Genomic DNA, 27,535 nt, shown 5'->3' on the forward strand with positions numbered 1-27,535 from the left:
GGAGGGGGTAAACTGGTGTTATAATTAGCTGGGGGAGTAACTAAACCTGGGGGGGTAAATTGGGGGGTAAGTAGCCCGGGGGGGGCCAGACTGGGGGAATAATTACCCCGGGGGGGTAATTAAACCGCTGGGAGCGGTGCTGAGCCCACCGGGGTGGGTTCGGAGGGGGCGTGGCTAAAGGGGGGCGTGGTTTGCCTAAGCCACGCCCCCACGGAGGGGCGGGCTCGGCGGCTGCGGCCTGCGCGTGGCGCCCTCCTTTTTGGGCGGGGCCAGAGAGGGAGGTGCGCGACCGAGGGGGCGGGGCAGGGAAGGGAAGAGCGGAGCGGTGATTGGTTAGCAGGGGGAGCCGTGAGGGGGCTGATTGGCGGGGACCGGGGGGGCGGGGCGGCGGTGGGTTGTGGCCGCCATTTTTTTCCGCGGACGTTACTGGGGTGGTTTGTTCCGCGGACGTTACTGGAGCAGCCGGGCCCGGGGCTGCCCCCCCGGGCCGCTCCGCCCAGCGCCGCTGCCGCAGGTGAGACCCGCTCCCCCCGCCCCCCCCGCATGGCACCGGTACCGGGTCCCGCGGGCCGCTCACCTCAGGCCGGGCCCGGCTCCGGGCCCCCGGGTGCGGCCCGCCCCCTTCACCGAGCCCGGGCCCCCTCAGCCGGTACCGGTTCTGTGGCCCCGGTACCGGCTCCATCCCGGTTTCCCTCCCCCGGTACCGGCTCCGTGTCTCCCAGTACCGGTTCCCCACCGTCCCCATCCCGGCCCCGTTTCCCCTTCCCTCGTCCCGGTTCCCTTTCCCAGTACCGGTTCCCGCATGGCTTCCTCAGACTGGGACCAGTATGACACCCCCCCGACCAGTACAGGCTCCCTGGGACCAGTATGGCACACACCTGCACCCCGTACCACTATGACCCCCTCCCGGGACCAGTATACACACACATCCCTCCCCCGGGACCAGTATGACCCTCCCGGACCAGTATGCCTCCCCACAACCAGTACAGGCTCCCCGGAACCAGTATGATCCCCCTTGGGACCAGTATGACCCTCCCTAGACCAGTATGGACTCCCTATGACCAGTATGACCCCTCCCTGACCAGTATGGGCTCCCCCCAGAACCAGTTTGACCCCCTCCTGTACCAGTATGACCCCTTCCAGGACCAGTATGACACACACACCCCCCCATACCAGTATGACCCCTCCTGGGCCAGTATGGTCCATCCCATACCATTATGGCTCCCCCAGTCACACCCAGTACTAGTACACCTGTGCAGTACTGGAGTGGGTGTCCCAGTACTGGGCAAGTATTCCAGTCCTGGCCCACTGCCTCCCAGTTTCTCCCCCCAGCATCCCCATTCCCTCCAGTCCCATCCTCGTTTCTCCCCCTCTCCATCCCAGTCCTGTCTGAGTTCCTCCCAGTCCCCTCCCAGTTCGTTCCCCCCCCCAGCATCCTAGTCCCATCCCAGTTCCCCCGACCCAGTTCCAAGCCAGTTCCCCCCTATTCCAGACCACTTCCTCCCAGTTCCCCCCAGCCTCCCCAGGTAAACTGAGGCCCAGAGGCCCCCCCCCCCCGCCTAGTTCCACCTCCCGGTGTGTGTCCCCACTCTACTGGGCTGTACTGGTTTCACTGGGTCCCTAGAGCCCCCTGGGACCCCTGAAATGGGGAGGGGGAGTGGGGCTGAGACCCCTCAAATGGGGAGGGGCAACCTTGGTACTCCTGAAATGAGGAGGGGGGCACTAAGACCCCTCGGAGCACCTGAGACCCCTGAAATGGGGAGGGGGGCACTGGGACATCGGAACCCCTGAAATGGGTGGGGGCACTAGGACCCCTCGGAGCACCTGGGACCCCTGGTATTGATGGGTGAAGCCTCGGGGGGGTCCTGCCCCTCCCCCCGCCACTTTCGGGATGCCGGTAGCGCCCCCCTGTGGACACTCTCGGTAGGACCCAGCCCATTTGCGGCTGGGGGCATGGGGGGGGGAGAGGGGGCAAGGTAAAACCCCGCCCCCTCATTGAAGCCACGCCCCCAGGTCTGACGCCGCGCCCCCTAACCATTCCCCCTGCCCTTTTTTAAAGACACATACACCCCTTATTGCCCGAAGGGGGTCTCCCCTTTCCCAATGGTCCTAAACCCCGCCCCCATGTCAGGCCACGCCCTCACCAGTGAGGCCCCGCACCCTCCGGTGTCCCCCCACCCCCATTTTTATAGACACATACACCCCTTATTGCCCAAAGGGGTTTCCCCTTCCTCCTAGGTCCTAACCCCCGCCCCCCGTCGAGGCCACGCCTCTCGTTGAAGCCCCGCCCCCTGGTCTGACACCCCGCCCCCTAACGATTCCACCTGCCCCTTTTTAAAGACATGTACACCCCTTATGGCCCAAAGGGGGTTTCACCTGTCCCCAGGTCCTAAGCCCCGCCCCCATCGGGGAAGCCCCGCCCCTGTAGGTCCCCGCCCCCCCATTTTTAAAGACATACACCCCTTATTGCTTAAAGGTGGTCATCCCTTACCCCTAGGTCCTAAGCCCCGCCCCCTGCCAAGGCCTCTCCCCCTTTGGTGAAGCCCCGCCCCCCTCGTTGAGGCCACGCCCTCTCGGGTTCCTGCCTCCCCATTTTTAAAGATACGTACACCCTTTTTTGCCCAAATGGGGTCTCCCCTTCCCCCTAGGTCCTAAGCCCCGCCCCTCACAGTTAAGCCCCTCCCCCAGATGAGGCCCCACCCACCTGTCTGACGCCTGGCCCCCTTCCCCAGATCTCCCAGTACATCCAGAGCCGGTTCTACTGGTCCCCTGAGGTGCTGTTGGGGCTGCCCAATGACCTGGCCATGGCCATGTGGTTCCTGGGCTGCATCCTGGTGGAGATGCACACGGGCCAGCCCCTTTTCAGCAGTGCCAACGAGGTGGGCGGGGCCAGGGGGGGAGGGGGGAGGGTTGGGGTGGGACCACGGGGGGGGGGTCATCGGGGGGGGGTCAGGGTGAGGTGGGGGAGCTTGGGAACGTGCCCTGACAGGGTCAAGGTGGCCTTGGGGATGTGGAAGAAGATCTCAAGAAGGTCATGGTGGCCTTGGAGACCACGGAGGTGGCCCAAATATGGTCATGGTGGCCTTGGAGACCATGGAGGTGGCCCAAACATGGTCATGGTGGCCTCAGGGACCATGAAGGTGGCCCCAACATGGTCATGGTGGCCTTGGTGTCCATGGGGACATCCTTGACAGGGTCAAGGTGATCTTGTGGACCATGGAGGTGTCCCCAAGATGGTCATGGTGGCCTCGGGGACCCTGGGGAAATCATTGAGAGGGTCAAGGTGGCCTTGAGGACCATGGAGGTGGCCCCAACATGGTCAAGGTGGCCTTGGTGTCCATGGGGACATCCTTGAGAGGGTCAAGGTGGCCTTGGGGACCATGGAGGTGGCCCCAACATGGTCAAGGTGGCCTTGGTGGCCATGGGGACATCCTTGACAGGGTCAAGGTGGTCTTCCGGACTGTGGAGGTGGCCCCAACATGGTCATGGTGGACTTGGGGACCATGGAGTTGGCCCCAACCTGAAGTTCAAGGACTTGGTGCGGCGGATGTTGGACAGGTCCTGGTGGCGCATCACCCCCTTCTCTGTTCTCCAACACAACTTTTTCAAGGACATCCACGATAAAGCCACCAGCACCACCAAGAGCAGTTCTACCAGCCCCACCATGGAGCAAAGCGCCAGCACCACCAGCTCTGTCTCCAGCTCAGGTGGGATGGGGATGGGGGGGTGGTGGTATCTAAGGGGGATTGGGAGGTTGAGGAAGGAGGGGGAAGAGGCGTGGTTGGGTCATCAAGGTGGAGGTTGAGGTGAGTGGTGGCATGTGGAGGCACCACAAGGTCTTTGTTGAGTCTCAGCAGGTTCTGAGGAACCACCACAAGATCTTGTGGTCCCACCAGGCTCCAGGTTCTGAGGAACCACCAGAAGATCCTGTGACCCACCAGGCTCCAGGTTCTGATGGGTGGTGGCCCGTGGAGCCACCAGAAGGACTTTGTTGATGGGTGGTGGGCCATGGAGCCACCACAAGGTCTCTGATGAGTCCCACCAGGCTCCAGTTTTTGGTGGGTGGTGGCCTATGGAGCCACCAGAAGGTCTTTCTCCAGCCCCACCAGGCTCCATTTCCTCAGGCCACCACGTCCCCTTGGGGACATCTTCTCATCATGGCCACCACCCTTGATGTCCACCTTTGTCCCCAGCAGGTAGTTCCAGCGGTTCCTCCAACGACAACCGCAGTTACTGCTACTACGGTGGCACCACTCCCACTGACTAGGAGATGCAGAGTCCTCAGGTACCACCGGTGGCACCCATGGGTGCCACCACCACCACCCCGGCGACATCCCGGCCAGTGGGGTGGGAGATATGGACCTTGGGGACATCCTGGTCACAGGAGGGGGGAGATCTGGACCCTGGGGACCTTTGGGATCCCTCTAGTGATTGCGGGAGGGTGAGGTGGGCTTTGGGGCCACCACGTCCTTGATGGGGGGACCTTGGGGACCCCATGGCCATGAGTTGGGGACCTTGGGGCCACCGTGGCCACCAGGGGGGGACCATGGAGACCCCATAACCATGTGCCACCCCCCAGGGCACCCTGGGGCCACTGTGCCCATGAGGTGGGGACCTTGAGGCCTTGATGGTCATGAACTGAAGATCTTGGGGACCCCATGGCCATGAGTTGGGGACCTTGGGGCCGCCATGGCCACCAGGTGGGGACCATGGAGACCCCATAACCCTGTGCCACCCCCTCCAGGCACCCTGGGGCCACTGTGCCCATGAGGTGGGGACCTTGAGGCCTTGATGGCCATGAACTGAAGATCTTGGGGACCCGATGGCCATGAGTTGGGGACCTTGGGGCCACCGTGGCCACCAGGTGGGGACCATGGAGACCCCATAACCATGTGCCACCCCCTCCAGGCACCTTGGAGCCACTGTGCCCATTAGGTGGGGACCTTGAGGACCTCCTGGCCTTGATGGCCACCATGGCCATGAGTTGGTGACCCGGGGGCCATCACGGCCACCTGCCCCTCCCCCCTAACTCCTCTCTCTCCCCCCACAGGCCCCCCCAGCTCAGCCACCGCCATGGGGGCGTCCCAAGCACGAGGACTCGGCCATTCTGGGGGGCTGTGCCCCCACAAAGTACCACTGGCAGCTCTTGACGTCCAACCCCCACCCCCTCCCCTCCCTGCACTAAATTATTAATATTGATATTATTGTTATTATTAATAAGAATTTTTATTGAGGGGGGGCTTTAGTTTGGGGAGGAACTGGGGAAAGAGGAGGGAAATGGCCCGAAATTGGGGGGGGGAGGGGCTCACACCCATTGGGGGGGCTATAGGTGCAGGGGCCTATAGGGAACGGGGGGTCTATAGGTGCAGGAGGCTATAGGGACCGGGGGGAGTGTGTGGGGTATAGGGCTCTATAGGGTATAGGGGGTTATAGGGACCAGGGAGGCCTCTATAGCATATAGGGGGGATATAGGAGCTGGGAGGCACCCTATAGAGTATAGGGGAGCTATATAGCCTGGGGGTCAGGGGGTGTCCCTATAGGGTCAGGGTGAGCTATAGGAACTGGGGAGACCCCGAAGTGGCTGGGAGACCTATAGGGACTGGGGAACCCCCTGTAGAGTCAGGGTGAGCTGTAGGTAACTGGGGGGATCCTGTAGTGGCTGGGAGACCTATAGGGACTGGGGATCCCCCTATAGAGTCGGGGAGCTATGGGGGCTGGGGGGGACCCCCTATAGGCTATAGGGGAGCTATAGGCACTGGGCAGGAAGGAGGGCAATGCTGTTGCATATGGGGAAGCTATAGGGGCTGGGCAGGGGGGCCTATAGGAACAGGCAGACCTTTCACAGCATCGGAGGGAGCGGTAGGGACTGGGGGGTCCCTATAGAGCCTGGGGGACCCTATAGGGCCTGGGGGAGCTGGAGGGTCTGGGGGGGGGGGGGCGTAGACACAGCAACACTATAGGATATGAGGAAGCTATAGGGGCCGGGGGTGCCTATAGGAACAGGGGGACCTCCTACAGGGGCAGGGTGGCTGTAGGGACTAGGAAGGACCATATAAGTTATAGGGGAGCTGTAGGGCTGGAGAGAGCATACATAGGATGGAGGGGAGCTATAGGGAGTGGCAGCACCCTATAGGTGAGCTGTAGGGGCTGGGGTGACCATATAGAGCCTGGGGGAGTCGTCAGGACCAGGGAACCCTCTATAGGGTATGAGGGAGCTATAGGGGTTGGGAGAACCCTATAGGGTATAGGGAAGCTGTAAGGAGCAGGGAATGCTCTATAGGGTGGGGGGGAGCCGTGGGGATGGGGGGGATCCTGTAGGATATAGGGGAGGTGGAGGGATGGGGGAGGGTGAAGAGAACAGTATAGGAACGCTATAGGAGCCTAGTGACCCTATAGGGGATGAGGAAGCTATAGGGACTGGGAGGAGCCTATAGGGTCGGGGGAGCCTATAGGGGCGGGGGAGCCATAGGGGCGGGGAGGGGGGGGTCTTACAGAGAATGGGGGGACCTTATATGGTGGGGGAGAGGTATAGGGTTGGGGAGGGGGGGAACGTATAGGGTGAAGGGGACCTATAGGGTCTGGAGGAGTATAGGGAAGGGAGGGGACCCTAGAAGTTATGGGGGAGGAACCTATAGAATAAGAGGAGGCTATAAGGGCTGGGGGGGGCTATAAGAGGCACAGGGAAGCTATGGGGACCGTATGGATCATATAGGTCCTGTGGGAGCCATAGGGACTAGGCCCAGGCCCCAGGGGAAGCTATAGGGGCTGTGGAGACCCTATAGGGGCTGGGGGGGGGGGGAAGGATATGGACCCTATAGGGGAAGGAGAAGCCAAGGGACTGGCGTGACTGGGAGGGGGGGGTCTATAGGTGCTGGGGGAGACCCTATAGGTGCTGGATCCCCCCCCCCCCAGCATGCACAGGATCCTATAGGGGATGGGTTGGGGATACTATATGCGCTGGGGAGCCATATAGGGGCTATACAACACACACACACACACACATGCTCGCAGGGTGGGGTGGGGGGGTGTATATAGGACCCTATAGGGGCTGAGGGGCCATATAGGGGCTGGGGGGGGTGGGTAGTGAAGCTGGTTTCCCTATGGGACCTATAGCTCCTGGAGAGGGTCAGCTATAGGTGCTGGGGGGGCCTATAGAGGCTGGATGCCCCCCCCCCGCCAGCATCCCTGGGGGACCATATAGGCCTGGGGGGACCATATAGGCCTGGGAGGGCGGGGCTTGTATAGGGTCTCTATAATGTCCAGTGGGGGTATATGTGCCTCTATAGGGCCTGGGGACCCCCTCAAGGTACCTATAGGAGCCATACAGTGCATGGCAGCCCCTCCCCCCCATCCCCTGGGGGGTCCATACTTCCCTAGTGGGTCTATATAATGCCCCGGGGGGGGAGGGGCTATAGGAGCCAGGGGTCTATAGATCACCCAGTGGGACCCTATAGGTCCTGGGAGGGTCCCTATGGTATGGGGGGTGGGGTGGGGGAGGGGGTGTGTGTCCCTATAGCACCCAAGGATGTGTAGGGCACTGGGGAGGAGCCCCTATAGGGTCTATAGATCCCAGGGGCCCTATAGCCCCTGTAGAGTCCTGTGATGGCTCTAAATACCTATAGGGACCCCTATAGCCCCCCCCGCCGCCTCTGGGCCCCTAAATACCCCCCAGGGGCACAACTGGGAGGAACTGGGGGCAAATGGCTGTACTGAGGCATATGGTACAAACTGGGAGGAACCAGGGGCAACTGGGAGGTACTGGGGGCAAGTGGCACTGGGGCAACTGGGAGGAACTGGGGGTACTGGGGAAACTGGGAGGAACTGCGGGCAAGTGGCACTGGGGCAACTGGGAGGAACTGGGGGTACTGAGGCCACTGGAAGGAACTGGGGGCAACGGGGAGGTACTGGCGGCAAGTGGCGCTGGGGCAGCTGTGAGGAACTGGGGCCAAGTGGGAGAAACTGGGAGGAACTGGGGGCAAATGGCTGCACTGGAGCAACTGGGAGCAAGTGGGGGCACTGGGGCAACTGGGAGGAACTGAGGGCAAGTGGCACTGGGGCAGCTGGGAGGAAGTGGGGGCAACTGGGAGGAACTGGGGGCACTGGGGCAACTGGGAGGAACTGGGGCAAGTGGGGGAACTGGGAGGAACTGGTGGCAAGTGGGGGCACTGGGGGCAACTGGGAGGAACTGGGGGCAAGTGGGGGCAGGGCTGATGGTGACTCCCCATCGGGGGGGGGAGGGGCGGGGTCAAGGGGACACCCCAATGATGTCACACACACACCCCCTTCCCACTGGAGAAGCTACCACGGGGAACTGGCACCAGTTTGGGTCCCTCCAGTACGTAGGAACGGTGGGGGCAGGGCACCGCCCCCCCCCCCCAATTAATCACCTGCCCCTAATTAACCTCAAGCCCCCTCCCCCCCAAGTCTCCCTGCCGCAAAGCATTGTGGGAGCCCCGGGCAGGCTGGGACAACCTGTGTTAATTACAGGCGGGTAATTAAGATCTTGACGAGTTGCCTGGAGCTCAATTAACACCTGAGCTCATTAAGGGGCCTCTTGATGAGCCGGGAGCTGATTGGGTAACGAGGGGCCCAGGGCAAGTCGGGGCGATGCAGGAGGGGCTGAGTCAACCCAGCCCAACCCAGTCCAGCCCAGTTCAGCCCAGTGACGGGGCTGGGTTAAACTGGGAATTCCCAGAGAACTGGAAGGACCCGCTCCAGCCTCCCCAGAGGGGGGCGGGGAGGTGCCACCCGTTCCTCTGAGGTTGGACTGGGAGGAACTCGCCGGTTCCTCTCAGGTTGGACTGGGAGGAGCTCGCCGGTTCCTCTCAGGTTGGACTGGGGGGAACTCGCCGGTTCCTCTGAGGTTGCACTGGGGGGAACTGGGAGGCCCCTGGTGTGGTGTGGAGGGAGAGGCAGAGGTGGAGGGAGGGAGAGAAGGACATGGAGGATGACCCATGGCCACATCGTTCTTCTGGTGGGATGGGGAGGAATGGGGTTGTCTGGTGGTGGCCTCGCCACCCGCCGTGGGGTCCCCATCACCCCAGCCCCCAGAGAACCAGGGGGTGGGGTGGGGTGGGGGGTGGGGCAGGCCACGGCGTTTGCCTGGAGGAGCTGTAAGTGTCCAGGACTTCCTCATCCCCTGGTGCCCCACAACCATCCTCCATGGGCTGGGTTGACCCCTGGTGCCCCCCAACCATCCTCCATGATCTGGGTTGACCCCTGGTGTCCCCCAACCATCCCTGTCCATGATCTGGGTTGACCCCCTGGTCCCCCCCAACCATCCTTATCCAACACAGGGTTTTGCAGCCACTGAGGAGCCACCACTGGTTGTCCAAACCCCTCCCAGATGTCTCCTGGTGCCCCCCAACCATCCCCCTCCAGGTCCTGGGTTGACCCCCCCGGTGCCCTCCAACCATCCTCCATGATCTGGGTTGACCCCTGGTGCCCCCCAAGCATCCTCCATGATCTGGGTTGACCCCCTGGTGTCCCCCAACCATCCCCCATGATCTGGATTGACCCCCTGGTCCCCCCCAACCATCTTCCATGATCTGGATTGACCCCCTGGTCCCCCCCAACCATCCTCCATGGATTGAGTTGACCCCCTGGTGTCCCCCAACCATCCCTGTCCGTGATCTGGGTTGACTACCCTGGTGCCCCCCAAGCATCCTCCATGATCTGGGTTGACTACCCTGGTGCCCCCCAAGCATTCTCCGTGATGGGAATTGACCCCCTGGTGGCCCCCAACCATCCTCCATGATCTGGATTGACCCCCTGGTCCCCCCCAACCATCCCTGTCCATGATCTGGGTTGACCCCCTGGTCCCCCCCAACCATCCTCATCCAACCCAGGGTCTTGCAGCCACTGAGGAGCCACCACTGGTGGTCCAAACCCCTCCCAGATGTCTCCTGGTGCCCCCCCCCCCCCCCTCCACCTTCTGCCCCTCCCCCCAAGGAACCTCCTCCAGGGGTTGATCCCACCTTTCTCACCCCAACTCTGTCCCCCCTCCCTGCTGGGGGGGGGGGGGGCGCCTCCCGGCCCAGTTTTCCTGGACCCAGGCGGAAGGTTCCGGAACCGGGTCGGGATTAGGGGAGAAGGCGGAGGAACCCGTTTCCTCCTCCAGTCCCAGATATAAACCCAGGGCTGGCGGTGGCAGCAGAAGACGCGCCCACGGCCCTGGTGCTTCCCCCGCTCCTCTGCCTCCCTCCCCCCTGGCTGCGACCTCCCCGGTAGGAAACGGGGGGGGCCCTGGGGTGGGGGGTGGGGCATGGGTGTGGGGTGGGGGAGGGGGTGTCCCCCCTGGGAACATCCTTTCTCTCGGCCCTTCCCCCCCTGCCCTCCTGTCGTTCTTGTCCTTCATCCTTCCCTGTTTTCCTTTCCCTTCCCCCCTGCCTTCCCCCTTCCCTTTTCCCTTCCCCTCTTTGCCCTTCCCCCCTTTCCCTTTTCCCCTTCCCCCTTTTCCCCCCTTCTTTTCCCTTCCCTTTTTCATTCCCTCATTTCCCTCCCCCTTTCCCCTTTCCCTCCCCCCCTTTCCCTCCCCCCTTCCCTTCCCCCTTTTCCATGCTCCCTTCCCCCATCTTCCTTCCCCTCCTTCCCCCTTTCCCTTCCCCTTTTTCCTCGTCCCCTTCCCCCCCTTCCCATCCCCCCTTCCTTCCTTTTCCTTTCCCATCCCTCCCTCCTTCCTCCTTTCCCCTTCCCCCTTCCCATTTCCCCTTCCCCCTTTTCCCCCCTTCTTTTCCCTTCCTCCTTTGCCCCCTTTCCCCCCCCTTCCCCTTTTTCCTTCCCCTTTTTCCTTCCCCTTTTTCCTTCCCCTTTTTCCTTCCCCTTTTTCCTTCCCCTTTTTCCTTCCCCTTTTTCCTTCCCCTTTTTCCTTCCCCTTTTTCCTTCCCCTTTTTCCTTCCCCTTTTTCCTTCCCCTTTTTCCTTCCCCTTTTTCCTTCCCCTTTTTCCTTCCCCTTTTTCCTTCCCCTTTTTCCTTCCCCTTTTTCCTTCCCCTTTTTCCTTCCCCTTTTTCCTTCCCCTTTTTCCTTCCCCTTTTTCCTTCCCCTTTTTCCTTCCCCTTTTTCCTTCCCCTTTTTCCTTCCCCTTTTTCCTTCCCCTTTTTCCTTCCCCTTTTTCCTCCCCCTTTTTCCTCCCCCTTTTTCCTCCCCCTTTTTCCTCGTCCCCTTCCTCCTTTTCCCGGCCCCCCCTTCCCCCTTTCCCCCCCTCCCTTCCCTCCTTCCCCTCCCTCTCTCCTCCTCCTGCCTCCCCAGGGGTCCCCGCCCCCACCCCCCGTGGCCGGGAGTCACCCCCTGCCCCTCCCCCCACAGCTCCTGGCCCTCCGGCATGAAGATCCTGGTTGTGATGCTCCTGGCACTGGTGGCCACAGGTAGGAGACACACTGGGACCCCTCACCCCCAGGACCACCACGTCTCCTCTAGAAGGTCCTGTGGCCACCTTGGAAGTCCCCTGGCCACCTATGGGACCCCCGCCCCCACCTTGGGTGACCCACATCCACTCATGGGACCACCACGGCCACCCTGGGTGCCCCATGTCCACCTGTGGGACCCCCACACCCACCTTGGATGACCCATGTCCACCCATGGGACCACCACATCCTCCTTGGGTACCCCACATCCTTCCATGGGACACCCACCCCCACCTTGGGTGACCCACATCCACCCGTGGGACCACCACGGCCACCCTGGGTGACCCACATCCTTCCATGGGACATCCACATCCTCCTTGGGTGCCCCATGGCCACCTGTGAGACCCCCCCCCCATTCATCCCTAGGACCTCTGTGGTGACACCACGGGTCCCATGTCCACCTGTGGGACCAACCAAGCCCACCCTGGTGGCCTTTGTCTGTCCTGAGTGTGTCGTCGTCGTCCCCCCCCATCTACCCATGGGACCTCCCCACACCCACCCCGGGTGCTCCCCAACCATCCCTGAGACCCACACCCACCCACAGCTGCCCCCACAGGAGGTCACGCCCACGCCATGGCCACCACCTTCACCTATGAGATGCCCCAGGGACCCCATGGCCACCCACTGGACCTCCACCCACCCACCCATGGGACCCCCCAGGTGTCCCCTATCCAACCTATGGACCTCCTGGTCTCCCCACCACCCCCTTGGCCACAAGTCAGGGGATGTGGGAACAGAGCCCACCAGAAGGTCCCAGCCAACCCGTGTCCCTGAGGGGGCGTGGCACAGGAGAGGACCCCTGACAACCTGTGTCCCCTTGGTGCCCACAGCCTCAAGGAACGTCCTGTGGGTGATCGAGGGGACCTCTTGTGACCTGCCCTGGCAGGCTGCCCTCTTCCAAGGCGAGAAGTTCATCTGCGGGGGGACCCTGGTGCACCAGAACTGGGTGCTGACGGCCGCCCACTGCTACGTCCCGGGGTAGGAGGCCACTGAGGGGGATGGGGGTTGGGTCTTCATGGGCTGCAACCAACCAAGAGGTCCAAGTGCCACCCTGGGGTCCTGCTTTTCCAACCAGGCAGGTTGGGAGGGTTGGTGGCATCTCAGGGGGCTTTGTTGTGCCCCTTCTCTGCCTGCGTTAACAGAAACGCTACATTGGGGAGGGGGGGGGGGGGGATGACCTATAACCTTCATCTGCTTCTTCTTCTGCTCTTCTCACCATCTTCTGGGATGACATCCTGCCCCGTCCCCTGCTTGGTGTGGGTCCCCGTGGCCTATGTGGACCACCCCCACCCTGAACCTCGATGCTTTTGGTTCCATCAGCTTCATCACGGTGCGGCTGGGAGGCCGAAGGCACCGGGACTCGGGTCGCACCGAGCAGCTGCGGCGCTCAGCCAAGGTCTTCAAGTACCCGCGTTACAACGAGACCAACAAGGACGGTGACTTGATGCTCCTCAAGTTCCTCCTGCCCGTCCACGTCAACAAGGAGGTGAAACCATTGCCATTGGCTTCCCATTGCCCCGTGCCTGGCAAGACCTGCCAGATCTCGGGGTGGGGGTCCACCACCAGCCCTGAAGGTACGCTGCTGGTCACCTGGGGCCCTGGGGGGGGAGGGTAACACCGAGATGCATGTCCCCCTCCCCAGGGACCCAGGGGTCCACCCAACGTCCCCTTCCCAATCTTTGGGTCCCACCTTAAGCACCAGGGGGCATCTGGGTGACCTGGTGGGGCCATCAGGAAGCCTTGGAGCTCTTGGTTGGTGCCAAAAAGAGGAAGGGGGTGGGAGATGAGCTCCCAAGGCAGACAACAGGTCCGAGATGGGACGGATCCAGGTTGGATCCCTTGGTCCATCCATCCTTGGGTGACCTCGTGTCCCTCCGTCACCCACAGTCACCTTCCCTGAGGACCTCCACTGCACCAAGGTCACCATCGTCTCAGAGGAGCAGTGCCGGCGTGTCTACCCCAACTCCATCACCTCCAACATGGTCTGCGCCGGCGAGTCCCGCAGTCGGGCTGACTCCTGCCAGGTGGGGGAGGGGCGCCGGCATTTCAGGGACCTCTGGTGGGGGGGAGGGCGTGACATCCCACTCAGGGGACGTTTTGGGTGTAGAAGGGGCAGAACTGGGTGCAGCTGGCAGCGTGTCCAGGTGATTCTGGGACGGTGCCAGAAGTGGCCACCAGATTTGGGGTGATGATGGGGGGGGGAAGGGGGTCTTGCGGTGACCCCACCACCACCACCTCACCCCACCTCTCGCCTCCTCAGGGTGACTCCGGGGGCCCCCTCATGTGTGACGGGCGGCTCCAGGGTATCGTCTCGTGGGGTCCGGGGGTCTGTGGGGACCCCAAGAAACCCGGCGTCTACGTCAACCTCTGCAAATACACCCAGTGGCTCCAGGACACCATGAGGAGGAACTGAGCCCCCCAGCCCCAACGACCTGGGATGGACCCTACAGCTCCTCCTCCTCTTCCTCCTTCTCCTCCTCCTCCTCCTCCTCCTCCCTGATGGTGGTCCCCAGAGCCGGCCGGTCCGAGCGCTGGGGTACACGCTGGGGGGAGGAGCAGGAGTTGAAATGTCGGTGAATAAAATTTTCCGACGTGGTTTTTCACCACGTCGTTCACGGGTGGAGGACAACTGTGGCAGGTCAAGGGGCCCTGGGCTGCCCTGGGTCTGGCAGGGGTAGGAAAAAACCCAGGTCACCATCTTTGGGGTAGACCCATGGCCCCTGGCCATGGAGTAGACCCGTTAACCCTACCATGGAGCAGATCTGATGGCCCCACCATGGGGTAGACCCATTGACCCCACCATGGAGTAGACCCATTGACCCCACGGTGGGGCAGATCTGATGGCCCCACCATGGGGTTGACCTGTTGACCCCACCATGGGGCAGATCTGATGGCCCCACCATGGGGTTGACCTGTTGACCCCACCATGGGGCAGTTCCGATGGCCCCACCATGGGGTTGACCTGTTAACCCCACCATGGGGCAGATCTGATGGCCCCACCATGGGGCAGATCTGATGGCCCCACCATGGGGTTGACCCGTTGACCCCACCATGGGGTAGACCCGTTGACCCCACTGTGGGGCAGATCTGATGGCCCCACCATGGGGTTGACCTGTTGACCCCACCGTGGGTCAGATGATGGCCCCACTATGGGGTTGACCTGTTGACCCCACTTCAGTAGACCTGTTGCTCCCACCATGAGGCAGATCTGATGGCCCCACCATGGGGTTGACCCATTGACGCCACTTCAGTAGACCCGTTGACCCCACCATGGGGTAGATCCATTGACGCCACTTCAGTAACCCGTTGACCCCACCATGGGGTAGACCCATTGACCCCACTTCAGTAGACCCGTTGACCCCACCATGGGGTAGACCCATTGACCCCACTTCAGTAGACCCGTTGACCCCACCATGGGGTAGACCCATTGACCCCACTTCAGTAGACCCATTGACCCCACCATGGGGTAGATCCATTGACGCCACTTCAGTAGACCCGTTGACCCCACCATGGGGTAGACCCATTGGCCCCACTGCAGCAGACCTGTTGACTTCACCATGGGGCAGATCTGATGGCCCCACCATGGGGTTGACCCATTGACCCCTCCGTGGGGCAGACCCAACCCACTGGACCATTTTTGGGGTCATCAAGGCTCTTTCCAACACCACAGGGGGACAAAATCCAACTGGGTCCCCCCCTCCCCCGCACGAACACCAAGCCCCTGAGCCATGTTCTCCTGGGTTCTTCCATCCCAACTCCACCTCCAACATCTGCCCACAGGAAGACAACCCACCCCCAAAGGGGACAACTCCAGAGGGAGCAGAAGGGGCCAAATTGCCCAACCTGGGGGTAACGTGGCAGGAGATTGGAGTTGTTTTGCTCCCCCATGAGGAGCATCCACCCAAGGCCACGTTGGTGGCAGTGAGAAGTCAACCGCTGGAGGCCAAATCCACCCAACACCTGGAGCTGAGGCCTCTATTTTGTGGGAAAAGGTGGAGAATGGGGGGGGTCATTCTGGTCCCACCACGGTGGGATGGAGGTGGAGGTGACACCACCTTGGTTGTGATGCGTCTATGGGTTGGGGGATGTAGAAGAACCTGGAGGTCTTTACCGGTGGAAGAGGAGACATGGTGAGGTCAGAGCGTCATGTGTCGTCCCCCGTGGCACAGCAGGGAAGGGAGCGACGCCGGGTCACCTTGCGCAAGGTGTCCCCCTCCCTTTCTTCCCCCACGTGGTGGTGGCCCGGCGCGTTGGAGGGCGTGGGACTTGTCTGGCCACTGCGGTGGGGCAAGAGGGTTTGGTCCAGGGCCAAGTCCCCAGGGAGGTGGAGGAGCAGTTGGCTGTTGTCACTTGGGCCACCGGTGGCCACGGGGGACTTGCTGGTCTCGCTCGGGGTTTTACAAGGAGGTTCAACCCCCCGCCCCGTTTGGCAACCGCAAAGGAGGTTGGACTTGGAGGGTCCCACCGTGGTGGCCACCAGGTGTGGTGGGCTCCTACACTGGGGTCCAGCACGAGCAACTCCATCAGCCTTGGGGAGTTGGGCAAGGTGCTTGGTGGGATCTCATCAACGTGGCCATGGAGGTCTGGTCAATGTGTCCATGGAGGTCTGGTCAACATGTCTGTGGAGGTCTTGTCAATGTGTCCATGGAGGTCTGGTTGACGTGTCCATGTAGTCCGGTCAACATGTCCGTGGAGGTCTGGTCAACATGTCCGTGGAGGTCTGGTCAACATGTCCATGGAGGCTGGTCAGCGTGTCCATGGAGGCTGGTCAATGTGTCCATGGAGGCTGGTCAATGTGTCCATGGAGGTCTGGTCGACGTGTCCATGGAGGTCTCATTGACGTGTCCATGGAAGCTGTTCGACGTATTTGTGGAGGCCTGGTCAATGTGTCCATGGAGGCCTGGTTGATGTGTCAGTGGAGGTCTGGTCAATGTGTCCATGGAGGACATCCTCCTCAGGGTCTGAGTTGACGCCCTGGTGCCCCCCAACCATCCTCCAGGGTTCAGTCGAGATGTTTACGGAGGTGGAGGTGACATGTCCGCGTCCGTGGGGTCCGATGGGTCATCATGTCCATGGAAGTGAAGTTCAATCATCCCTTGGTGGGGTCACAAGGACCATCACAGAGCTGGGTCCTGCGGGCCACCAAGAGCCACCAGCAGAGGAAAAGACACCAGGTGGCACCCATGGGTGGACACGGAGGTCACCAGGTCCATGTGGAAGGACCACGGTGGGTGACAGCGGGTGAGGTAAGTGTCCGCATGGCCATGGCCATGGCCACCGCAGCCGAGGAACCGGCATCTGCCACCGCCACCCCTGTGTTACCCCTGTCCCCTGAGCCACCTCTCGTGTCACCAGGGCAGGGGCACCTCTCGTATCACCAAGGGCCACTATCCATGTCACCCAAGGCCACCTACCGTGTCACCCAGGGCAGGGCCACCTCTCATATCACCCAGCGCCACCATCCATGTCACCCAGGGCCACCTACCGTGTCACCCAGGGCACTGCCATCTCTCGTATCACCCAGGGCCACCTAACATGTCACCCAGGGCCACCTACCAGGGCCACCTACCATGTCACCCAGGGCAGGGCCACCATCCATGTCACCCAGGGCCACCTCTGGTGTCACACCCAGGGCCACCACCATCCATGTCACCCAGGACCGCCTACCATGTCACCCAAGGCCACCTCTGGTGTCACACCCAGGGCCACCACCATCCATCTCACCCAGGGCCACCTCTGGTACCACCCAGGGCCACCATCCATGCCACCCAGGTCCACCTCTGGTGTCACCCGGGGTTGTGGGGACACCGGGGAGGGGACAGTCCCGGGGGGGGTGGGGTGTGTGGGGGCAGACGGTCCCATGGTCCGGGGTGGCCCTGGCAGTGGGTGGCAGGCCCAGGCTGGCTCCTGCCGGGTAATTAGGTAATTAGCGCTAATTACGCCACCCAGATGGGAGCCGAGGAACTGGGAGAACCGGTTGGACCCAGCCCTGGCGCTGGCTGAGATAATGCCGCCCCTCCCCCACCTCCGTGTCCCCCCCTCCCCTCCCCCACCTCCGTGTCCCCCCGCTCCTCCCCCATCTCTGTCCCCCCCTCCCCTCCCCCACCTCTTCCCCCCCACCTCTGTCCCCTCCCCGCCCCTCCCCCACCTCCGTGTCCCCCCTGCCCCTCCCCCACCTCTGGGTGGCTCTGGGGCACCTTGTCCCCACCCCACCCCCCCCCTCGTGTCACTCCTCCTGTGCCCCACACCCCCCTCCTATGTCCCTGTTCCCCCCCCCCGATCCCCCTCCCATTGCTCCCGTGTCCCCTTGGGTACCTCACATCACCCCTCCCCCCACCCGGGATCTCCTGTCCCCTCCTGGATCACCTGCCCCCACCCCTGGGATCCTCTGTGTCACCTTGATGTCACCCGGTCCCCTACATTTCCCAGGGGATCAGGGATCCAGACAGACAGGATCCCTACGGATCTTCCTGGGGGAGGGATCCCCACCAGTGGGATCTCTGTGGACCGGATCTCCACAGCCGATGGTGTCTCCACAGTGGATCCGCACAGCCAGGATCCCTGAAGATGGGGGATCCCGGCGGTTTTAAGCCTGGTGGGATCGACCTCCGCACCAGGGGATCCTCATGCCCTCCCTATCCCTTCATGGAGGGGATCCCAGGGTGGATCCCTGAGGATGGGGCATCCTGGTGGTTTGAAGCCTGGTGGGATCGACCTCAACACCGAGGGTTCCCCACGCCCTATCCTTTCACGGAGGGGATCCCAGGGCAGATCCCTAAGGATGGGGGATCCTGGTGGTTTGAAACCTGGTGGGATCGACCTCCTCACCAGGGGATCCCCACGCCCTCTCCCTTCACGGAGGGGATCCCAGTGGACGAGATCTCTTCCCACCACATCCCTCCATCAGGACCACTGTGGCCCAGCTGCCCCATCGAAGGGATCCCCAGGGATGGGATCCCCAGGGGTGATCTCCGCAGCTGAGCACCCCACGGAAAAGATCTCGACTGACCATAGCCAAGATCTCCATGGACCAAGCCTCCACTGATGAGATTTCTACGGGCCAGATCTCCACGAATGGGATCTTAGTGAACCAGACATCCATGGGCTGGGATCCCAGTGGATGGGATCTTTGTGGACCAGATCCCCACGGGAGAAGCTCACCATGAACAGGAGGCTGGTGGATCAGTTCTCCTTGGCCCAGATCTCCACAGGACCTCCATGTCACCTCCCACCTTGGAGATCCTCCAGACCCCCCGTGTGGTTGGGGCTGGGGGAGATGACCCCCCCCACAGGGGGTTGGGGACAACATCCAGGTGGGGGGACATGTGACACCCCCCTGTCCCCCTGGTTGTCCCCTTGACTCACCAGAAGAGACTCGCAGAGCTCAGCGGGGTTGTCACCAGGGGGTGGCCTCACCCAGCGCTCGCCCACGTCCACTGCCTTAATCATCAGGGATGTGTGACCAGGTGCCAAAGGAAGGTGACAAGTAGGTTCCTGGAGACCTCCAGGCCAGTGGTGTCCTCCAAGAGCTACATCCCTCACCTTGGGGCCATGGAGGTCCCACCTGGGAGGTGTCACCCTTGGCAGATGCCAAGCCGTGTTCTTGCACACATGCACTTGTGCACACACATGTGTGTAACGTGGGGTCTACCTGGCTTCTGGCGTGGTTGTGTGTGGTGGTGGTGGAGGAAGTGGATGGATGGAGGAGATGGATGGAGGAGGTGGATGGAGGAGATGGATAGATGGAGGAGTGGATGAATGGAGGAGGTGGATGCAGGAGATGGATTGAGGGAGGAGGTGGATGGATGAGGGAGACGGATGGATGGATGGATGGATGGAGGAGGTGGATGGAGGGGATGGATGGATGGATGGATGGATGGATGGATGGATGGATGGATGGATGGATGGACGGACAGTCAGCAGAACAGTCAACAGACAGGCTGGAGGCACCACCACGACATCTCACACACATCCCCAAGAGCCAGCTCAGCACCCCAACACCCCCACCCTCCCCTGGGTGGGGGGGAGGGGACCCACCCCACCCCTCCCCCACCAGGATAGGGAGAGGAATGAGCCAACCTGTCCTCCCGGATGAGCTATTTTGGGGACTCCTCACCCCACCGCCGTGTCTGGGGTGGCTCCGATGACAGGAGAAGCAGGCGTTCCTTGGCCGAGGAACCCAGTGATGTTTCTTCTGGGACATCAAAGCGGTACAATCACCTCCGGGACCAGGGAGACACCCACGGGCCACGCTCGCCCCGCGGACCGGTCGCCCAACCACTCTTGACTCATCCTACTGGAGACACAGCCTACTTTTCACCCCGGGTATAAATATCTCCAAGCCACCATCTCCTGGCTTCCCAACGCGCCGAGCCAGCCCCGTCCTTCTCCTCCGGCAGGTGAGTCCATCCTGGTGGCCAAGTCCACTGGCATCACCCCGAGGGATGGATGCTGTGGGGTGGGATGGAGGCAGCCAAGGATTCTTCATTTCCTGGTGGATCTTCCCAGAGATGGGATCCGTGAAGCCACCCGTCTCCATGTGGTGGCTCAGGGTAGGGGAGTGGGTTGAGGTGGCACCACCCTCCACATCCTGGTTGACTTTAGGGGCGACCGGTTCGGTAGGGAGCGGGAGGGATGGGGTCCTTCCCAAGCTCATGCAGGAGGGGTTGGTGCCACCAGATGGAGACACCCAAAATAGGGTGGAAAAAAGGGTCCAAGACCCCCCACAAGGTCCATCAGGGTGATGGTGTGGAACAAAGGGTCCATCAGGGAGATGGTGGGGAACAAATGGTCCAAGATCCCCCCCCAGGGTCCATCAGGGTGATGGTGTGGAACAAATGGTCCAAGACCCCCCCAAGGTCCATCAGGGTGATGGTCCACCAAGACACCACCAGCATCTCAGTCATGTTGCCTCCATCCCACGCTGGAGGCAGGAGGACATCACCGAGGACCTTCCCACCATCCCCCGGGGCTGATCCCGTTTGGTTTCTCTGCTCTAGGAATGGCTCGTGATGGATGCGGAGCCTTCAGCTTCATCTCCATCTTCCTCCTGGCATCTGGCTTGCTGCTGAGTGCCCCACCACTGGCACAGGCTCAGGAGAAGGGTGACGGAGGCGACGAGCGTAAGTCGGGGTGGTGGCCCAGGGAGGACCCTTAGAAGGTGGTGGTGGGTTTTCCCGGGCACCATGTGTCCGATGGGGTGGGGTGGGGTGGGGAGATGTCTTCTCCTGACAGGAAGGTTTGGGCAAAGCCCAACTGTGTTGGAACCTCAACCCCCTCGACGTGGAGGAAATACCCACGTCCCATCGGAAGCACCGGGATCAGCGGGACAACGTCCTCCCTTCCCCTGGAAGTTCCTCCGGGGATTCCTGGTGACATCTGGGAGAAGAAGGAGATAAGAAGAGTCACCCAGGGTGAGGAAAAGGAAGGAGAAGTTTCATCCTACTGGGAACATCGCTTCTGTTCCTCCTGGTTTCCCAAACGATGTTCTGCATCTCAAACAGATGGGTCTCAAGGAAGAGGAGGATGGTGGTTTCCAACCGTTGGATGCCAAGAACTTGGATCTTGACCTGAACCCAAATCCATGTCCCGAACCCAAAGTGGCCAGATCCAGAAGGAACAAGGTCATTCCTGGACCCAACAGCTGGATAATTTGTCCCACGATTGTCCACGAACTCTTTTCTTGAGGATAATCCTTTGGGATGGAGGCACCACCACCTCAGTTGGAGCTCTCCGCTTCCAACCTCTGGAAATCCAGGGAATGGATCTACCACAGGGCAGGGTCCACCATCTCATCACCCCCGATGGACCTTTGTGGATGGACAACCCCTCCTTGGTGGACACCCCTCCAGTGGGGGAGCTCAGGGAAGCTGCTGAGATGCCTTCAAGGAGTTTGGTGGAGGAAACCCATTGGTTGGTCTCTAAAGGCTCCAAGATGGTCCTTGTGGTGGCCAGGGACACTTCTCTGATAAGCCTTGACGGGAGGAGAGTTCCCAACCTCCAACTTTGGCAATGGTGCCAAGACCGGATAGTGGAGAATTCCAGATGGCTTGAAACTTGGGCGTCTCCCATTGCCACCCATCACTAGTTGTAATCCCCACCAGCACAAACCAGTCCCACCAGTACATTCCAATGTCCCAACCTTGGGTGAAAAGCAAGCACAGATGCCACGGAGCCAGGTGCCACCTTCTCAGCGCATTGCCAACGCTGCGGCTCTTGGCCAAGGTGGTCAAGGTTTGGAGTCACAACTTCTCCTCCCCCCACCCCCCGAAAAGAGCCCAAAGCATCTGGGATGGAGAACTTGACCTCAACTTAACCTCAACGCCCAGGAGGACACCTCCAGGAGCAAGGACTTGGTATCTCCCATCTTGGAAGTCCTACTAGATGGGTTTTGGGATGGGAGGTCTTCTCCTTGGGAAAAAAAAAAAAAAAAAAAAAAAGAAAAAAAAAAAGCACCTTTTTTTGTGCTGATTATCTCTTTTTTTTGAGAAAAAAGATCTTGTCTCCTCCCACTTGGGCACCACTCAATGTCGGGGTTCTTCTCCAGTGGCCTTGGCGGAGGAGGTTCCCAAAAGGCTTTGCAGGTGGAGGCCTCGGCTGGACCCTCAGATCCATCAGAGATGCAGGAACAGGTCCCAAGGCTTTGGAAACCCACCACCACCCCCCGTGTGGCCACCCACGTGGAGCTCCACGTGGTCATGGCCCCAAGAGGGTCATGGCTTCAAGATGGTCACCACCTCATCCATCATCAACATCTTGCCAAGGTGTGGGGGGACACACCTCGTCTTGTGGACGTTGGGTGAGGTGGGGTGGCCTCTCGCCAGGGTCCCTTCCTCTCCCCGAGGACAACCAACATTGGCAACTCCACCTAAACCTGAGGGAGATGCCTCCAGAGACCTGAAAGATGGGGAGAGCCGTGTCTGAAACAGGGGGCTCCGAGTGGTGAGACCCCTTTTTTCATGGTATGACCCCCCCCAACCCAACTGGATGACCCTTACTCTTTCTTCTCAACCAACCTGCTGGCACCAAGACACCTCCAGAACGACGTCAAAGGTCACATTCCGGAGTGGATTCCTCTTCTCCCTGCGTCAGGGCTTCTCCTGCTTGGGTTGATGCAACAACCTCCTGCCCTGGACCTACCTAGGAAGTCCATGAGGCATCCAGGAGGTAGGAGGGTTTTCCAGCTGGTCCTACAGGCTTCCTCAGGGACCAAAGACGAAGACATCAGCTCTTTTGGAGGTGTGTCACCTCCCTTCAGGAGTCCAATCTTGGGCTGGGAGGAACCTTAGAGGTGGAACCGATGCCCCTCCCCGAGGTACCTGATGAAACCGGTGGAGATAAGTGGCTCCTGGTGACTTCCTGATACGCCGTGATTTCCAGGACAGCTCACGGGCACGTCACGGCATGACTAAACCGGTCCCAAAGGGTCTCCTGGTGGCACTTCCCCCACCTCGTTGCTCTGGTTGGAAGGGGTGGTCAGCTCGCCATGGAACGGCCCCAGGAGAAACGAGGCCTTCAAGGATTGGTTCTTCAAAGTTCTTCGAAGGCTTTGGTCTTGGCTATGAAGGGTTGGACTTCAACCAGTCTCCAAACTCGTTGGGTTTTTATCAAAAAATGTCCTCTGGAACCTCAGTAGGTTGAGAGGTGACCCAGAAAATTAAAAAACCTAATATTTTTAAGATGATTTTGAGTGTTTTGGTGAGGTTTTAAGGTTGGAAACCAGGTTGTCCCTCTCCTCTTCCATGTCACCTTGTTACAACCATTTTTTTCCAGCCACTTCTCCACCTTTTCCACCCAAACCAGCAGGTTTTTGGGGAAAAGGTTACACGACGAGGCTAACGGTGTCCTTTGGTGCTCTGTGTCGTAGTGCCGGAGGAGGACGAGTCCCGGATCATCGGTGGGAGACCTTGTTCCATCAACCAACGACCCTTCCAAGTTGCCCTCATCAAGAGGGGTCAAATCCTGTGCGGGGGAAGCTTGATTGATGCCCAATGGGTCCTGACAGCTGCCCACTGCAAGCAGCCCATCAGGTAAGAGAGGTCCACAGTCACTTGCCCCAGCTGACGTGGCGTTGCCCAGGTCCCACCACGGAGGAGCGGTGGCATCCTCTAGGGTTGGTCCCTCCAGATGGTGGCATTTCCACAAGGCCAGGCCTCCAAACAGTGGGATCTAGGGAGAGGTGGCCCAGATGATGGCACCTCATGGGGTTGTAGAAGCCTCCAGATGTGAATACCTGCGGATTGTGGTGTCCAGAAGAGTCTGGGACCTTCAAGGGTTGGCAGCTCCAGAGGTGGGTACCTCCAGAGGTATCCTGAGGTTGGTGTATCCCAAGGTTGGTGTATCCAGCTGTTGGTACCCCAGATGTTACCTCCAGGGTCCCGTGTAGCTCTAGATGGTAATGCTCCAGGGTATCTCCAGATGTTGGTCTGTCCAGCTGCTGGTACCTCAGATGTTACCTCCAGAGTCCCAGGTAGCTCTAGATGTTGCTGCTCCAGGGTACCTCCAGATGTTGGTGTATCCACCTGCTGATACCCCAGTCCAGAGTCCCAGGTAGCTCTGGTGATGCTCCAGGATATCTCCAGATGTTGATGTGTCCACCTACTGGTACCCCAGATGTTACCTCCAGAGCCCCGGGTAGCTCTAGATGATGATGCTCCAGGTGTGGGTATCTCCAGATGTTTGTGGCTGGCTGGTGGCACCTCTAGAGGACAACGAAGCCACAGTCACCCTCCCCATGGAGACCGGAGGAGCTGCCACCATCACAGGGTGACAACCTCCAGCTACCAACCCCTGAGGGATCCCACCTCCCCCCACTTTGAGGCCCAGTCCCCCCTTTTTCCACCCAAAGTAGAGCAGATCCACCACCCGACCCCACATCCAGGTTTCTCCAGCTTCTCTACAAGGTCCTGTGAGGGGAAGCTGGACCTTTCAGGTGGGAATAAAACCAAGTTGGCAAGAAGTTGGAGTCATGACGCCAGGAGAGGTGGGAGGTGACCTCAGGGTGCTTGAGCCATCAAGGAGCTCCTGGAGAAGAGATGGGTCATGAATCCTCAAGGAATTTGCGTGTTCTCCTGGCCTCCTCCCCAAGGAGAATGGGTTGTGGTGGCCCCATGGCCACATCACCCCCCTGCTGAACATGGAGAAGCTTCAATGGACAGCTCTTGATCATCTCCTTTGGACAACCCTGGAGATCAAGGATTTCTGTGCCTTTTCTGGAGGAACCAACGCTGATTTCTTGACCTTCCTCCTTGGCCCAGGGACCTCAGGGTGTTAATCGGGACGGATACGTTACGAGACGGGACAGGGGAGGTGAGGATGATCTCAAAGCTCCAGGTCCACCCGGCCTACAACCCTCGGAAGAACGACAATGACTTCATGCTCCTGAGGCTGAACAAGCCCATTCAGTTCAGCAGCAGCATCAAGAAGATCCGTTTGGCCACCAAGTGTCCCATGGACGGGATGAGGTGCAGCGTCTCTGGCTGGGGCACCACCAAGTCCCCTGGAGGTACTGGCTTACAGTGGAAACCTCGGGGGAAGAGGTGGGGTGGGGGAAGGCAATGGGAAGAGGAGAGAGGTCACCAGGTGGGCTTCCCAGCTGGGAAAATGGGATTAGATCTTCCCTGATGCCACCTCAGATCTGCCCAGCCAGCAGCTCACCATGGTGGACAACCTCAAGTTGGGTTTTCCCTTTGGGATCGGGTTTCCTTGGCATTGCCCTCCCCACCTTCGATGGAGGCACCACCAGCCAGAGCCCTACCAAAAACCCAACAAGGTCTCCTCATGCCTTCTCCTCCTCCATCCCCACCTCATCCCACAGCAAAGCTGCCCAAGAACCTGCAGTGCGCTGCCATCCAAACCTTTGGGAGGGACAAGTGCACCAGGGCCTATGGCAACGCTGTCACCCCCAACATGTTCTGCGCTGGCGTCCCCCAGGGGGGCATCGACTCCTGCCAGGTAAGAGGTGGGGGGTGGTGGTCCTTCAGCCACCTCCCAGTTGGCTCTCGGGGGAAGGAGGGGCTTGGGGGTGGCTTGGAGATCAAACACAAGGTGGGATGGGTTCCTCCAAGTCTTGGGTTCCTTCAAACCAAGCTATGAAGCCAGGGAAGGGCCGCAGCATGTGGATGGGGTCATGTGATGTTTGGGTTCCCACCAAAAACCTTCTGCTTGAGCCACGGAGATAGGTCATGATGTGTGGATGGGTCCATGCAAGATTTGGGTTCCCACCACCGACCTTCTGCTCGAGCCACGGCACTGGGTCATGGCACGTGGATTGGTCCATGCAAGGTTTGGGTTCCCACCGCCGACCTTCTGCTCAAGCCACGGAGCTGGGTCATGGCACGTGGATTGGTCCAGGCAAGGTTGGGGTTCCTCCACCATTACCTCCAGCCCAAGCCCTGAAGCCAGGAAAGGGCCACGGCACGTGGATTGGCCCAGGCAACATCTGGGCTCCCACCACCAACCTTCTGATCGAGCCACAGAGCTGGGGATGGGCTCTGGTGCCCTGATAGGCCCATGCAAGCTTTATGCCCCCCAAGTGAGACCCACCACGCGCCCTTGACCCACCACGTGTCCTTGACCCACCACTTTCCTTTGAGCCACCACATGCCCTTGACCCACCACGTGCCTTTGACCCACCACGTGCTCTTGACCCATGACATCCCTTGACCCATGACATCCCTTGACCCACCATGTGCTCTTGACCCACCACATGCCTTTGACCCACCAAGTGCTCTTGACTCACTAAATCCCCTTGACCCACCACATGCCCTTGACCGACCATGCGCTCTTGACCCATCAATTCCCTTGACCCATGACATCCTCTTGACCCATGACATCCCCTTGACCCACCACGTGCTCTTCACCCACCGCACTCCCTTGACCCACCACTTGCTCTTCACCCACCACATTCCCTTGACCCACCACTTGCTCTTCACCCACCACATTCCCTTGACCCACCACTTGCTCTTCACCCACCATGTTCTCTTGACCCACCACTTGCTCTTCACCCACCGTGTTCCCTTGACTCACCATGTGCCCTTGACCCACCACATGCCCCTGACCCACCATGTGCCCTTGACCGACCATGTGCTCTTGACCCACTGCGTTCCCTTGACCCACCACGTTCCCTTGACCCACCACATCCCCTTGACCCATGATATCCCCTTGACCCACCATGTGCCCTTGACCCACCATGTGCTCTTGACCTACTGCATTCCCTTGACCCAGCACATCCCCTTGACCCACCACGTGCTTTTCACCCACTGCGTTCCCTTGACCCATGACTTCCCCTTGACCCACCATGTGCCCTTGACCCCCCCCATGTGTCCCTGACCCCCCACGCACCCTTCCCCCACCAGGGTGACTCCGGTGGCCCGCTGGTCTGTAATGGGGTGCTGCAAGGGGTGGTCTCCTGGGGCATGGCCGTCTGTGGGCGCCGTGGACAACCCGGCGTCTACTCCAACGTCTGCCGCGCCGTCCCCTGGATCAGAAGAGTCATCGGGAGGTAGTGAGACCTCCAGCTCCATCATCTCCATCCTCCCCTCTCCCCCTACCCCCACCCCCCCGAACCTCCCCCCCCCCCCCCCCTTCTGGTGGGGTGGGCAGGAGAAGCAGAGATTTCCCAGAATGCCTCAGGAATGGGGGAATTTTGGGTTGAAAAATAAAGGAAAAAGTGAAATCAGGGAGACGGAGTCACAGAGTGGGTGGGAGTGGGGTCGCCTGGGTACCCTGGTTGGGGGGAGGGGGACAGGGGGACCCCTCCTCCATCCTCTGGGACCTCTCCTGCTTGTCCAGGGGGTGACTGGGTATGGGGGGGGGGGGGGGGGCGGAACTGGGGGCACTGGGAGCACTGGGGAATGGTATCAGCAGGGGTTGGGGGGCAACTGGATTTGGGGGGGGGTAACTGGATTTGGGAGGGGGCAGCTGGATTTGGGGGGGAAATGGATTTGGGGGGCAACTGGATTTTTAGGGGTGCAATTGGATTTGGGGGGGCAACTGGATTTGGGAGTTTGGCAACCGGATTTGTAGGGGGAACTGGATTTTGGGGGGGTACCTGGGTTTTGTGGGGGCAACTAGATTTGGGGGGCAACTGGATTTGGGGGGTGGGCAACTGGATTTGGGGGGGACAACTGGA

The 27,535-nt window shown here is 60.6% G+C and overlaps 2 protein-coding genes across 2 annotated transcripts; both read left to right on the forward strand.

Annotated features, from left to right (window-relative positions):
• Positions 1–388: 388 nt before the first annotated feature.
• On the forward strand, positions 389–5,206 carry LOC308057630 (dual specificity tyrosine-phosphorylation-regulated kinase 1A-like). The gene is made up of 6 exons (XM_080411683.1): positions 389–514; positions 790–865; positions 2,733–2,879; positions 3,359–3,707; positions 4,197–4,285; positions 5,051–5,206. The coding sequence occupies exons 2-5, from the start codon at positions 803–805 to the stop codon at positions 4,265–4,267; spliced, it is 630 nt and encodes a 209-aa protein (XP_080267809.1). The 5' UTR covers positions 389–514; positions 790–802; the 3' UTR covers positions 4,268–4,285; positions 5,051–5,206.
• Positions 5,207–11,383: 6,177 nt separating this feature from the next.
• On the forward strand, positions 11,384–27,111 carry LOC308057637 (transmembrane protease serine 9-like). The gene is made up of 9 exons (XM_080411689.1): positions 11,384–12,381; positions 12,724–12,977; positions 13,291–13,427; positions 13,664–13,813; positions 20,276–20,525; positions 23,270–23,432; positions 24,660–24,907; positions 25,220–25,356; positions 26,760–27,111. The coding sequence occupies exons 1-9, from the start codon at positions 11,561–11,563 to the stop codon at positions 26,907–26,909; spliced, it is 2,310 nt and encodes a 769-aa protein (XP_080267815.1). The 5' UTR covers positions 11,384–11,560; the 3' UTR covers positions 26,910–27,111.
• Positions 27,112–27,535: the final 424 nt, after the last annotated feature.

Source organism: Falco punctatus (genome assembly GCF_963210335.1).
Source record: "Falco punctatus genome assembly, contig: scaffold_177, whole genome shotgun sequence".
In the NCBI taxonomy this organism is placed as follows: domain Eukaryota; kingdom Metazoa; phylum Chordata; class Aves; order Falconiformes; family Falconidae; genus Falco; species Falco punctatus.

Bases quoted from the DNA above. Each gene is read 5' to 3' on its own strand.
- LOC308057630 (XM_080411683.1), top strand. From the start codon at position 803: ATGGCTTCCTCAGACTGGGACCAGTATGACACCCCCCCGACCAGTACA. The intron at 2,880-3,358 runs GTGGGCGGGGCC...CATCCTTGAGAG, and splicing joins TTTTCAGCAGTGCCAACGAG to GGTCAAGGTGGCCTTGGGGA. The intron at 3,708-4,196 runs GTGGGATGGGGA...TGTCCCCAGCAG, and splicing joins CAGCTCTGTCTCCAGCTCAG to GTAGTTCCAGCGGTTCCTCC.
- LOC308057637 (XM_080411689.1), top strand. From the start codon at position 11,561: ATGACCCATGTCCACCCATGGGACCACCACATCCTCCTTGGGTACCCC. The intron at 13,814-20,275 runs TGAGCCCCCCAG...CCATCAGGGTGA, and splicing joins AGGACACCATGAGGAGGAAC to TGGTCCACCAAGACACCACC. The intron at 20,526-23,269 runs GTAAGTCGGGGT...TCTGTGTCGTAG, and splicing joins GGGTGACGGAGGCGACGAGC to TGCCGGAGGAGGACGAGTCC.